We start from the raw sequence: 15,270 nt of genomic DNA, 5'->3' as shown, positions 1-15,270 counted from the left end.
CCGTCCGGGAGAACCGTACATCACATCGTGAAGGTGATTGTAAGTCAGCACACTTGCTTTGAAATTGGTAAATTATGGTATTCAAATGTCTTGGCAAACATTTAGGTAAAATCTCCCAGATATCGGAAAAAGGGGGATGTTTTTCGCAGTGATTTTCTCCCAGATTTTCCCAAAAAAGGGGGTGTTTTTCAGAGAAAAATCCTGGGAAAAGGGGTACATTTCAAACTCTGCTTTCAAACTCTGCGTGGGTACCAGAGACTGCCACCACCGGGCGCCAAACATAGCAACAGATAAGAGGTGCGACCATATCAGTCTTGCCAGCCAGCCCAGCAGGCTACCTGTACGTACCTCGAGTCTGCGCTTGCATGCAGGGCGAGCTGTTCGAAGAAAAATGCCGGCCCGGCATGAGCAAAGTCAACTCTGGTGGCACCGTCGCCTTGACAACCGGCGAGTCTCTGTTTATTTGGCCTTGTAGCATAGTAGTGCAACCATGTGAATAGGTCATATTCGTTGATATCGTTGAAAAATTGATTCATTCCCTCTTCCATGTCCACGTACAGACTAGTCGCCACTCGGACATTACTGACTGCATTTTTTAGCCTCTAATATGTATGCCTTTACCACATTTCGCCCGGTGCCCTTCAGGGACGGGGCAGCATTCTTTGCTCGACAGAGCATCGGGTGATAGGCAGTCTTTCGGGAACTGTCCGCTGCAGAGCGCAGTTAACGGCAATGCAGCAGACAGACACCGACGGGTCGCCGCCATCTTTAACTTTCAGTATTGATAGAAAAGTTCAGCCGGGGTCACGTAACCTCATTGCATACGTTTCTATTTATAATCATGACTTCATTTGAAGTATACGACGGGGGAATAAAAGGAACTGTTCAATTCCAGTTTTCATGACATAATCGTTAACATCAGACAAAATAAGTAAATCAAAAACGCGTGTGTAATTCCAATAGAAGCGCAGTAGCCTACATCATTCTGGAATGATAGACGAGTCATTCTCCATAATAATAATAATAATAATAATAATAATAATAATAATAATTTATTGCTTACTTGTAAATATAGGATTTACATCACATTTATGGCAATAAAAGTGTGATACAAAAATAAGTTCAAATTTTTCTCCAATAAAGATAAAGTAATACAGTATAATAATAGTAGCTAATAATAAATATAGCTAGGTATTTCTTTGTTTATATAAAGTAAAAATATAATCTGCAAGTTGTCCATGAAAAGATAACTCTTGTTTCGTTAGTAGAGAAATAAGCTGATTTTCAGTTGTATCGTTTGTAACTTTCCTTATTAGGGATATATATCTAAATTGACTAGACCAAAGTTGATGAAACTTGCTACATATATTGAAGATACTATGATACAATATTCTTGAAAGTCATTAAGCATTTTTACTTCATCCAACTCCCAATTTGCATATTATAAGACGACTTCGTTCATGATCACTGTCAACAAGTTTGTCGTGGCTGCTAACGATGAACGGTTGGTAATCCTGGATACGTTTAAATTACCGTAAGTCTATGACCCGATTTTGATGTCACGTGTACGGGATAATCTGCTGATTGTGTTGAGATTGAAGGCTAAGTTTTTCCATCATTTCCATACCATTAAAGTTAAAGCTGTCTTCACGTCATGATGTTACAGAGTTCATTGACTTTGACGTCAATGGAAAATTCATGCGGGACGCATTCATAGAAAAAAGGGGAATGTTACAGAGTTCATTGACTTGGACGTCAAGTCTGCATAAAGGTTAATAATCAGTTTCAGACAGGTTCAGACTTGTTAATTATGTGCGATTGCTATACATTATGTGAGAAATCTAGCAAGTACATACTATTCTCGTGTTTATGATGTTGACAATTGATACATGTAGGTACCTTGGCACCAAATACGTTATTTTCCGGAGAGATGTTGCATTTCATTTGTATGTAAATAAAGATTGTACGCATTGAATTGTATATAGAAGTTGTCTTTACGAATACCAGCTCAGACGAAGGGTCAACATCTTGAGAGAAGGAACTATCTGGCAATATGTAACATCCATTTATAAGAAATAAACGGTGTTATCTTTGAAGACTTGGAGTCTCTACGCTGTTTCTGTATCCCGATATCCTCTCGCATGGAGAGAAACACATTTCTTAAAAAACAACCAAATTTACATAGGTCTACACTTACTACAAAAGCAGTGGATTGTCCATGTACAAGTGCTCTGAGGATCAAATGAACTATGAAATTTGCTCAAATACCATTTTAGCAAAAAAGTAGATGCCTAAAGAGATGGTATGAACCGTTATTTTGAACGCTAAGTCTGGGAAGACAGAGAGAATATTATGACATAGATTGCGAAAATCCTTGTGGCATGTTTTCTCATTTATGACGGAAGATCTCCTCAAAGTCTCAATCTATTGAAAGGAAGATCATTATGTCCGCCTTTTTAGGTATGGGTTGTCCAGGTTTCAAGAAATCCGTATTATACGTATATTTTAACACAAGTATAACTTTAAAATGCCATACATCTTATCTAGACTTGGATGGTTTTATCAAAGAAAGGACTGTTTAGCGAGAGCGAATTCAGATTGACAGATAGAACACAGGAGATGGAGTGAGTGCACAACACACCAATCAGATTTTCTTTTCCCGTATATCTTTGTTCTGATCCCCAAAACATGTTGATTCAACTTGCCAACTCAGCCTGTCCATGTGTAAACTACATTGTTATTGTTGACAAATGAATGACAATCTGACCCCTGACCCATACCTTTAAGGTATCACTCGCCTCGAAAAAAAAGACTTAAACTTCTGCTCAAACTTTCCTTAATGAAACTTTCAAATGTTCTCTTTCCAAATTTTGAATAAAACTCAAGGGCCGTTGTGCAAAGTTTGGCTCTCAGCGGCAAAATCAAAATTTCGATGTTCACAAAACTGAGAAGGTTGAAACTTGACTGACTCCAAGAGTTTCAGAATGAGCCACCACAAGCGGGAGACTAGAAAAGTGTCGTAAAAATTGAGAGTGCTCCTAGAGGCGCAGTCTACTTTAAGGTAGAACGCACCTCGGGGACAGACATTCGGACTCTCAAACTTTAACAATTCTCTTCTGATATACCACATGTGGGGGTTCATTTTAAAGCTCTTGGTGAAAGAAAATTTTTCACCGGCTTAGTTTTACGAAATTCGAAAATTTTTATTTTTCTCCATAGAGTTAACACAGGGATGGCAGCCATTTTGAATTTCTAATATCGGTAAATCTTGGGTAATTTGTTTCTCTAGTACCAAAATTTGCACGGTGACCCCCTATTTTTATTCTTGATTTTGAAAGAGAATGATTGAAAGATTCCTTGAGGAAAGTTAGAGCAAAAGTTTAAGTCTTTCACTTTCTAGGTGCATACTACCTTAAGCGTAAACCGAGCAAAAGAGATATGGAACAGAGAGAACTGGGACTCGGGTGACAGAGTAATTTCCTTGATGTGTCTTACGCGATAATAATTAAAAGGCGTGGGTGAATCCAGACTCGGAATTCTGAAAAGCGCGTTTCTTTTACATCAAGAGGAGAGGCAACCGGACAGCTTCCTTCAGCAAACTGCCGAAGCCCGTGAACGCACAGAGTTGATCATTCAAGAAGAATTGATGAAAATGAAGATAATTATTACGCAGAGCCAACTCATTTACCCTTGAAATGATTTTATGTCAGAAAACATTTCCACTATCATAACGATTAAGCACTGCTTTGTTGATTACTTCATAATGATGGGGTCAGTGGAGAGGACTCCTTGACAGCATTGACACATAACTTAAGTTCATCTTGGCTTCTTCTAAATGTGCGTCGTCCGATGGTGGCACGAATACGATTCCCTAACGCCACAACGGTGTCACTCGTAAATAAGAGATGGATCATTTCGTCAGTTGGGTTTGTCAGAATGATGACATGCAAATGTATATTTTGGCGGTTTAAAAATTCACAAATATTTTAAGATTTTGCATGGCAGGTACGTTTCTTTCGTAAGAATTTTCCGGCCAATAGTTTCCAAATTATTTGCTTTTTAACCACACTTCCACAATTTAATGGTTGACTCTATATTGGGTAGTTAAAGGGAGTGTTGTCGGAACTGCACGTGTGCGGCTTTCTTGTTTACAAACAATGTATTTAATGCATGATATCTAGATGCATCGCGCCAACATAGCTGCAACATTTAAGGTTTACGATATTCAATGTTAACAAACTTTCATCAACCCCTAACTTACCTTGGATGTAGTGTTTACCCTGGCAACCTTTGAGCAGATCTCCGATGACACCCTCCCTTTAAGTTAAAACAGCTGCTCTAAATGTATATGCAGAACATGAAGGTGTACTGTAGGTTTAGAACGAGCGTAACTGCAAATTATAACTAAATCTCAACACAGTAGAAAAACATTCTTGATATTAATTGTTGTCAACTTGAGAGCTCCTACGCATCAAAAATGGAAATCGGGGTTTTCTGAAGCGAAATCAACATAGGTTCCAAGGGAAGGAAGAAATTAAAGGGGCAGTTTTCAATCCCTGGTTCTCGCATTAGTGATTGTTGACATTGACTGTTTTTGTGATTTAAGTCCTTTGTTCTCATTTGTAAGTTGTCCACAGTTAGTCAATTTGCTCAGAGATAAAGCTGATCAAAAACTGCCCTTTTAAGGAAAGGACACTATGTGGTATCTCACGAAATGTCGATATTAATGAAATGTTCAAAGTACTTACCTGATCACAGTCCTTCCATGATGGAGGGACTGTAATCTGATGTACAGTACACCTAGAAAAAAAATCAACTCAGCAAGTGGTTCTAATTGAGAGCAGCCGATATTAAACAATTGGGCGAGCAACCTGTAAAATTACGCACTTTGTAACATGCTAATTTGCCCAGTAAAGACTGCGATCTGAAGAGGATCGTATTCATCAGTTTCAATTCACAGTCTTTCTACATGACATCTTGTTACGGAAATCGCACAGCGCCAGAGAATGAAAGTTTGAGCCTAGGAAACGTCATATAATAACTGTTTAAAGGAGAGGGGATTTTACGAATTTGAATCAGGTTTAGTGTGAATGGAAGAGTAGACGCGGCCTTGCACATCAGGAAGATAACTCTCGTATCATTCGAAACAACTGGCATCGTTGCCATGGAGATTGAGCCTATTACGGGATATCGTTATGCGTGAAAAAACAGGGGGATCGTTTCGTGTTGCCTGTATATATAGCTCGTTGTGTAGGAGGCACCGTGGACCAGTGGTTAGGGTAACGGACTCACTATCGGAGGATGGTGAGTTCGAGACCCGGTTCAAATCCCGGTAGATCCAGAGTAACAGACTCACTGTCAGAGGATGGTGAGTTCGAGACTCCAGCTCGGTGCTGTGCCCTTGAGCAAGGCACTTTACTCCTAAGTGCCCCATTGGGGTAGTGGGTTATGGGTACCTAATCCTGTAAATGGGCTAGCGCCCGTTGGATGATGGACTAAATAAATAAAATAAAAACAGTGGAATGAGCTCACCTAAAACGATTCTATCGGTTTGCTGCGAAGAGTAAATGCCCATTGTCGAAATTCTGTTTGCCCAACGCACTGTCGCACTGTTACAATCGCTTGTGTTGACTGAACGGCAGTGGCACCTATTATATGAGATCTGGTACGATTGGCAAGTCCTTCACTGTCGACATGGACCATCACAACTGCAGTGCGAACTCGTCAAAGTGGTTGGAAATGGCTCATGGTTGCGACCACGACGTTGAAGATGGACATGACCACAGTATCATACGTGAGTTCAGTTTATGGCTGACGGTGTCTTGCGTTGTTATTCTAATGGCCGTGTTTGTGGTTGGTACAATGGGCAATGTTCTGGTCATCACGTCAATCAATTATCAAAGGAAACAACCGACAGGGAAGTATCTGACATCCGTTCTTTCAGTTGCGTATCTGGTGACGTGTACCGTATGTGTACCCATGGCCTTAGCCGGAATTCTGAACCCTAACATTGTGATGTTTGAATTCTGTCTAGTACATGAAGTTTTATCTTTTTCGACGCTGCTATTTACCATATTCGTCACTACTCTTATTAGCGTCGACAGACACGACCTCGTGAAAAGGTATCCGAGACGATGGCTTAATTCGAAGAAAGTGTTGTTAGTGTTGGCTTTGTGTGGCATTGTGTCTGTTGCACTGAGTGTTGGGCCAACTATCGGTCACATAGCCAGTCAGGGCGACGATAAGCATGGCTGTCACCTGTGGACGAATCGTGTCGACAGTTTTATTTGGTATCTGGCGTACTGTGTCGGTGTCGTCACATTTCTGTCACTTGTCACCATGAGTCTTTGTTACTACGACATCTTCAAAAGGACAGTCGAGCACGTGGAGCAAACACGGTCGACCCTGGGCAACAACGGTCCCCGGAAATATGGAAGATCAAAGATGAACGCTAATAAAGTTGTTCCCTCTGCAGATTGCAACGTATCCCGAATGCCACGATCGAGTCTCAGCGACACGAACGAGTCGACGTTTACGGGTAATGCGGTCGAGGCCGGTCCGCTCAACGGAAAGCCTGTGCGGGTGTGTTTTCCAGCAAACAGTGACAGCCTGCTTGCCGCAACGGCCGGACCGAGCACAAGTGGATCGGATCAGACGGAATCGGGTGCGACGACAGGAGAATCGCAAGGGTCTATGCGAAACAGCTTGTTCGAGACAAAACCCGACCGTGATCGAATGCACAGAAAAGTTATGAAGACATCATTCATTATAATCTTCACGACGTTCGCTTTTCTTTTTCAGTGGTTAATTGTTAATCTTCTAGTCGCCCTGGATTTTCCGGCAGGTGAGTCCTCACATATTATATACTGTAAATCGGGAGACACAGAAAGTCGTGATAATGCGGTAGAGAGTATTATTAATTACACTATGTATGAAGGGTCAACTGAAATCATGAGAAAATGAATGAATTATGTATACGTGACGGTGATTTGTGTGATCCCCTAGCTCTTGCACAAACTTTTTATCGCGGAACATTCAATATGATAATCCACACATCTCTGGGCGCAATTTAAAGCAAGGAAGATATAAAGCGATGTCCCTGCTTGGGTTTCAATCTCACAGGGATTGAACGTTAAGGAGTCAGTTCCATGGCAAAGACGTCACGAGATAGCTGTGGACATGTGTGATCCGGCAGACAGACACCAGCCAGACCTCGCTTAAAATCCGACCAGCGTCAAAGCGTAGCGGAAGAAAATTTGTTATTACGACACAATTAAGTTTGGTGTTCAATAGTCGCTTGTCTGTGACTGCGTCGCGAAAAAAACATTTCTTGAAAAAAAGAAAGTTATCTATGAAAGCGCGTAAGGGACATTTTGTGAAGCTAAAAAACAATGTCGTGAGCATAAGAAACTTCTATGCAGCAGGAGATAGTTTCTCATGAGCACGAGAAACTTTCTCGCGCGCACGAGATAATTTTTGTGTTATTGTTTTGTTACTAGGGAGTCAAATTCTACTTTGATCAAGGCGGGGCTTTTGCGGCCAAATACTTTATGTATTTCCAGCTCAGTACACCATAAAAATGACAATAAATGTTGAATTTTAGGGCAAATGTAACATTTTAGTCGTGATAATGAATTAATGGCAATCTTGACTTACTGATGTAAACTCAAGATAACTTTGTTTATACACCCTGACTACTGCCGTTGCATAGAGCAGGGTCGCCTGCGTTATACGATTCATTTATGCTCAAACTGTACCAATTCTTGCCTCAAAGGGCGCTGCTAACAGTCACTTCATCAATTCGATATGCTTTTGCCACTGAGCGCTTTGAGTCTTACACTCGTCTCGAATTGTACACAAATGGGGTACAGCAAATTGAGTGTGAACACTCACACATTCGCCAACACCCTATATACTCGAAACAGTTTCGAATTCAACTCTCCAAGCCATGGATGTAAAGAGATCAATCGTCCATCCTGGCGCAGTGCTATGCTACAATGTCTGTTGTTGTAGACTTCCATAAACCTGCAGACTGTATATGTAAAATTTTCCCACCGAGTCTGTGTATAAAACTTCTCAGCTATAGCTCTCTTCAGAACGAGTCTGTATGTAAAATTTACCCGCCAAGTCTGTGTATAAAAATTCCCAGCCATAGCTGTGCCCTCAGAACGAGACTGTATGTAAAATTTTGCTGTGTGTAGTTGTATCATCAGAACGAGGCCCGATATATATAAACTTTTTGCAGCTGTATCGCTGTATCAGAACGAGGTTCTATATGTAAGAAACTTACTCAGCTCAGCTTCATCAGAACGAGGCTGTATATATAAGATTTTGCAGCACTGTCAGATACTGTAAACGTCAGCAGCTGCCCCGAAAACGAGGCTCAATGTAAAATCTTCGAGCTGTATCAAAGTCCGATGTATGTATGTATGTATGTATGTATGTATGTATGTATGTATGTATGTATTGTATGTATGTATGTATATGTATGTATGTATGTATGTATGTATGTATGTATGTATGTATGTATGTATGTATGTATGTTTTTGCAGCGATTTTTGCAGCAATTTTGCAGCTGTATCAGTAAGTCAGAACGAGGTTCTATGTATATAAAATTTTGCAGCTGTATCAGTAAGTCAGAACGAGGTTCTATGTATATAAAATTTTGCAGCTGTATCAGTAAGTCAGAACGAGGTCCAGCTGTATCAGTAAGTCAGAACGAGGTCCTATGTATATAATTTTTTTCGCGGCGAGGCTCGATGTAAATTTCGACCCTTGTCCAGGCTCTATAGTCTATGTATGTATGTATGTATGTATGTATGTATGTATGTATGTATGTATGTATGTATGTATGTATGTATGTATGTATGTATGTATGTATGTATGTATGTATGTATGTATGTATGTATGTATGTATGTATGTATGTATGTATGTATGTGTAGTGTGTGTGTTTATGCATGTTTGTGCGAAATTATGTGTGTACGTGTATACGTATGATGTATGTAAGAACGTAGTATGTATGTACATGTCTCCTGAATGAATACACTCTATGCGTACGCGTATGATTATGTGTATGTGTATGTGTGTGTATATATATATATATATATATATATATATATATATATATATTAATATATATATATATATATATATATATATATATATTATATATATGTAGTATGTATGTATGTATGTATGTATGTATGTATTTATGTATGTATGTATGTATGTAGTATGTATGTGTGGTGTGTGTTTATGCATGTTTGTGCAAAATTATGTGTGACGTGTATACGTATGATGTATGTAGAACGTATGTATGTATGTACATGTCTCCTGAATGAATACACTCTATGCGTACGCGTATGATTATGTGTATGTGTATGTGTGTGTGTATATATATATATATATATATATATATATATATATATATATATAATATATATATATATATTATATTATATGTATGTATGTATGTATGTATGTATGTATGTATGTATGTATGTTGTATGTATGTATGTATGTATGTATGTATGTATGTATGTGTGTATTTATGCATGTTTTGGCAAAATTATGTGTTGTACGTGTATACGTATGATGTATGTAAGAACGTATGTATGTATGTACATGTCTTCTGAATGAATACACTCTAGCGTACGCGTATGATAATGTGTATTATTATATATATATATATATATATATATATATATATATATATATTATATATATATATTTATGTATATATATGTATGTAGTATGTATGTATGTATGTATGATGTATGTATGTATGTATGTATGTATGTATGTAAATTATTGTTTTTACATGTGGCGCCTCGTACTCCTTTATCTCTTTGATTTTATTGATACAATTAATCAGAGAAAAACATATGTGAAAATCAGAAAAAATGACAAGTCATTAAATGTTGAGTAAACCTCATTAAGTGATCTTATTTTCATCTGTTTATACCGTATTGAAATAGTCATCTTGCTCGTAAACCTAGCATTTATACGAATAAATGTAAAACTGCTCAAGGCTTACAGTAGTAACTTAAGGACATTGTAACTTTATACAAAAGTATTCTCTGTATTTTATTATGCTTCTTGCATAGTTTGTTTGTACCTACATATCGCGCATACTTTTACTTAGAATGTAATGTTGTATTTTATCATCAGTTCACGCACAGAGTGCAAACTTGCGTGAACTTCCCACATATTTTAAATACATACACAGACACGCATATATATGCATATATATATATATATATATATATATATATATATATATATATATATATATATATATACATAGGATGCATTGAGATGAGGACACATCATATATGTTTGCTACCTATTACTCGAGTTTCATACATTCACGCAGTCACGTGATCGTCAGATAGTAGGTGAGAACAAAACAAGTATGATTGGTACCTACTACTCAGGTTTCAAGCATTCGAGCGATAGTCGGATAGGTAGATCTACCATCAGACAATCGCATATATATACGAAAAGTGACTTGCTTGTCAATGCAAGCAAAACATAGTGCTTAATGCATTTCTGCAGGGCTGTAATACTGAGAATCTAGGAACTTGTAGTTGTCACTCAACAGGCTGTTTCATGCGCTAAGCAATCATCATGAGTGAGGATTTGGCGGGAATTGGACTGTTTATATTGTGTAGCACCCATAGGTAGGTGCCTATTGCAAAGATAGGAAGGGAAAATGCTGTCTGTATAAAGTTACTCCAAATTTAACTGCTATACGGCATCGCTAGTTTTCCAGGTTTTCATTGTTTCCTGTGATCAGACTATTTAAAATGATGTCGAAGGTTCATGAGCAGGGTATACAAGTGCGTATTATTGATTCAAACATTACGTACAACAGTCGCAGACCGCTAAAACGGAAGATGCCGTCAGGTCAGTTTTGAACGTAAATTGAAGAGCCAGTACAGCTGTATATTTTGATGATTGTTTCACCCTTTTTGTTTGTAATGTCAACGAAAGTTTCTTGTTCTACTCCGGACCCCAACATAGCATGTTGAGATACGCGGTATTCAACATGTGTAAACAATATCGTTACTATTGACAAATGAATCATGATCCAGATTTGAATTCAAATGTAAACAATAACAGTGCATTTAAGCACTTGGAAGCAGTGTTGACAAGCTTAAATAATGGTGTGTTTCAACATGCTGTGGGAGAATTGGGGGGAGAACTGTGGTTGTCACCGAAAAGCAACAACTATCAAAGGTGCAGCAACTGACGCTTTAAGTTTAAAAAGTTAAATTTGGCAAGTCAGTGTGGCAAGTCTGTATTGTTATACAAAGTACAAAAATACTGTTGCCTGCATTCAAATATTCATTGTCTACACAAGAAACTTGATGTGTAAATGCTAATACCAATACAGTCATAATGTCAGTGACAAGTACAAAACTATCTTATTTTGAAATACATAATTATACGTTGTTTTTGAAACAATCTATTGGTCACAAATTATATATTGTAATGATCAAATGCGGTAAAAATGTGAAAATAGATTGAATGTTTAAATACACACTGAGTGAGTGTGAAAGTAGTTGCTTTTGTTTCATCAGATGACCGGCAACCAGTCACGACAAAGAAACTCCCAGACAATGGCAATCTTCGAGGCGTAGCGCTTTGGAACATTATCCTTGATTACATGAATTATTAAAGTGCAGAAAGATAAAATATACAAGCTTTCACACTAAGATAAAATATACAAGCTTTAGACTTCCATAAAGCATGTTACATTTGTTTGCAAAACGTTGAAGGTTATAAATATACTCTTACCGCACGCTTCATATCACTCCTCTCTCTCTCTCTCTCTCTCTATCTCTCTCTCTCTCTCTCTCTCTCTCTCTCTCTCTCTCTCTCTCTCTCTCTCTCTTCTCTCTACACTAATCTCATACTACTCGTTATTTCACGGACTAATTTCTCTACCATTGATATCAACTGATAGTAGATATGTGTATTGTTTGCATGGTTCCGAGTTTGATCCTTTTATCCCCAAGCAAGCAATGACACATTTAATTTTTTGAGAGAATGGCTGTAAGTAAAAGCGTGATGAGGAGTTAAAGATTGGCGATTGTTTCCACTGCACATGCGTAAGTACATAAAGATTAGGATGAAGATGCACGTCATTCAATGGTTCGATAAGGGACGTCATTCAACAATTTGTAATCGAGATCCTTCCTGGCATTAAACATTCAACGTTAAACATTTCTTTCATTTATATACGTTTATTTATATAATTTGCATCAGATAAAAACGGACATATATTGTGTAGTCGTTTCAACAAATCGCCGATATTCTGAGAGTGAAAGCGCAAAAGGAGTATATAACTGTGAAATATTTATTTTAGCGATATAATCCAACGCGATATTGTCAGTGTAGTAAAACGTCAGCTGATGTTCAAACATACAATGTGAAGTATATCGATAGGGATCAAATATATCGAAATCATGATACGCAAGATGAAATGTGTGCGCGGTAACTTTGGCGACACACCTTGTGTGCATGACGGAGAATGTCGGAAACTCTTCAACGACTTTTTCACTCACTTCAAAGGCACCGTGAGAGTTTAAATTCCTTTTGTAGTTCTGTACTATGATATCTTACTTAAAGCATATTTAGGCTTCAATGAATGGATATTCCATTGATATCGATGAAGACTTGAACTGGCAAATTCGGTGATTGATGAATTTTGACTCAATTAACCGGGTACTGTATAAATGTTGTGACATTAAATGCATTTCCCCTTAGCAGTAACAAAAAAGACCTAGAAACGCGGAGCATTACAAAGAGGCAATTAAAAAATATACTCATAAATCAAAAAGTAGATAAGCTAACGGTAAATATGTATTTATGATAATTACGCTGTTTGATTACCTGGCAAATTACATCAAGAGTAATAAGCACTTATTATTAACGTCACGGTCCAGACCGTGACCGTGTTTACGATAAGGATATCACATTGGTGTCATATCGTAAAACCCTGCCTGGGCAAGTGTTATGATTCCGAGTGAAACTCCCCTGTATAGCTTTCACCCCACTCATAGCGTTCACTAAAGTCAGCGCGCGTTTCACATGAAAGCAAATACAAATCATTGCTTTCGCTCCACTCAAATATTAACAAATCACAGACTTGAACCAAGTCTAGGGGGAGGGGGCGATCCGTCCTTTCGCGGAACCCTTCAAGAAAAGGAGTAAATGAGCCATGCGTGTCTTTTCTAATCAAAGTTGGAAAATGGTCAAACATTGCAAAGTCATAAACTGCTGGCCTTAGGAATTCGAAACTTGTAGCAATATTCATGTTTTGATGCAAATCTGAGATATTTTAAATCAAACTGTTCAGAAATGCACGAGCAAAATTATCATGAAATGAGTAAAATTCATCATCAGACACTACTCAGCTTTTGACTTCAATGTTTGCTAAATATCTGTGAACAAAATTTGAAGAATGATTACATGCAAATGAGCAAAACAGATGGTCAACAACTTCATCAACTAATTTATTGCTCCATTACCATCATTTTCAGAATGTTCCGATTGCAAAGCTTTTCTAAATGCAGTAAAAAGTGATAATTTATGGAATTTATTCTAATATTTGTGGTAATCTCACGGTTTGTTCAACTGAAAGTCATTGCCATTTAATGGCGGCATTTCTGTTAATTAGGTTAATTCAGTTTATGGATCTTGGCATGTTTGTTTTATTACGTTTGAGTGGACGAGTGAGGGAAAAGACATATTACGCAGAAAGCTAATTAATTAATTAATTAATTAATTAATTAATTAATTAATTAATTAATTAATTAATTAATTACAGAGCACATTGTTACATTTATTAGTTCACACTTCCTCCATACGGACTGTGCTTTGTCAGATTAAAAACGCTGTGTTATGCAAGAGGTTTATGTAATTCCATAACCATGCTGTCACGATGATTTGTCTGACATCAATATCAAGTCCGCCGTTTCTTTTGTAGAATGGTACAATGACGTCACTAGCCTCTAACATCCCTCGGAACAGTTTTAGAACAAAAATTAAACAGTTCAAAATTATAACGAATGCGAAAAATACAGCGTTTTTAATCTGACAAAGTACAGTCCGTATGGAGGAAGTGTGAACAAATTTAACGCAGCGGTGCGAAGAAGTGGGCGCTCAGATCATGAGGTATCGGGGTGGGTGGGGGCTCGTGAAGGTATCGGGGTGGGGTGGGGGCTCATGAAGGTATCGGGGTGGGGTGGGGGCTCATGAAGGTATCGGGGTGGGGTGGGGGCTCATGAAGGTACAGAAGTATTTGTATGAAGCGATGTACGGTATGTACGCAAGTTACAAACTATTCAATCACAATCAGTACTTTTGAGTGATGCCTTCAGAAGTTAGTCCCTGTTGTCTATACCGGCTCGTCAAGTGCCTGTCCAACCCCGGGTCTCCTACCGTCGTCTCCCTGAACAAACTAAATCGGTATTTCTCATATAAGTTCTCGTCAATTCAACTATTTCATATTTTTTTGCTTATAAACATTTACCGTCATAAAAATCCTACAATCTTGACATTATATTTTTATTTTTCCAGGAATACCTTCTGAACTGCGGGTCTTGGCCATGGTACTGTCGTATATTCCGGCGGCCCTCGATCCTATCATTTGGATATATACTATAGCAGCGATCAGAAGACACACACGAAACGTCTTTCAGATGTTCAGAACACACTGTTACAAGTGCTTCAGCGGCGTCACTGGCCAAGCCGATGGAAGGGAATGATTTTAGCGAGATGGTATATCCGTGCAAAGTTCGATCGTGCCAAGTACCGTACCGTGATCTGACCTGCTCAAATTTATGTTCTGTAAGTGGGTACATGCCGTGCTGTTGTTCGTTTCATATCTAGAAAACTTCAATTTAATGAGATATACCCACTATAAATAAGACTTTCTGGTTCGTCGATTTTAATTAAGTTTCTTATTTCAGTTTTCAAATCGAAACTAACGACGGAAAGCAAAAAATTGCATTTCATTTGTTATCAAATAAAAGAACTATGAGTATGTTTTTTCACAATTAGAAACATTAGATTTCATAATTAGAAACATCGGCATTCGTGAGAAGAAAAAAGTCAAGTCGTTCGATTTTTCTTGGCGCGACATCAATTTCGTTTTCAATATATATAATATATATATATATATATATATATATATATATATATATATATATAATATATATATATATATATTGAAATAGTTCCTTAAAAATTGAATTGAA

The 15,270-nt window shown here is 37.9% G+C and overlaps 1 protein-coding gene across 2 annotated transcripts; it reads left to right on the top strand.

Annotated features, from left to right (window-relative positions):
• Positions 1-5,602: 5,602 nt before the first annotated feature.
• LOC139140883 (uncharacterized) lies at positions 5,603-15,147 on the top strand. 2 transcript variants are annotated; one of them, XM_070710470.1, is made up of 3 exons: positions 5,603-5,794; positions 6,476-6,844; positions 14,591-15,147. In XM_070710470.1, the coding sequence occupies exons 1-3, from the start codon at positions 5,656-5,658 to the stop codon at positions 14,776-14,778; spliced, it is 696 nt and encodes a 231-aa protein (XP_070566571.1). In that variant the 5' UTR covers positions 5,603-5,655; the 3' UTR covers positions 14,779-15,147. The 2 variants fall into 2 exon arrangements, with proteins under 2 accessions (XP_070566571.1, XP_070566490.1); XM_070710389.1 differs by having other exon boundaries at positions 5,603-6,844.
• The last annotated feature ends 123 nt before the right edge of the window (positions 15,148-15,270 follow it).

Source organism: Ptychodera flava, chromosome 1 (assembly GCF_041260155.1).
Source record: "Ptychodera flava strain L36383 chromosome 1, AS_Pfla_20210202, whole genome shotgun sequence".
Classification (NCBI taxonomy): Eukaryota; Metazoa; Hemichordata; class Enteropneusta; family Ptychoderidae; genus Ptychodera; species Ptychodera flava.
Note: the sequence above shows the minus strand (reverse complement) of the source record. Positions and strands in the feature narration are given on the sequence as shown.

Bases quoted from the DNA above. Each gene is read 5' to 3' on its own strand.
- LOC139140883 (XM_070710389.1), top strand. From the start codon at position 5,656: ATGAGATCTGGTACGATTGGCAAGTCCTTCACTGTCGACATGGACCAT. The intron at 6,845-14,590 runs GTGAGTCCTCAC...TTATTTTTCCAG, and splicing joins CGCCCTGGATTTTCCGGCAG to GAATACCTTCTGAACTGCGG.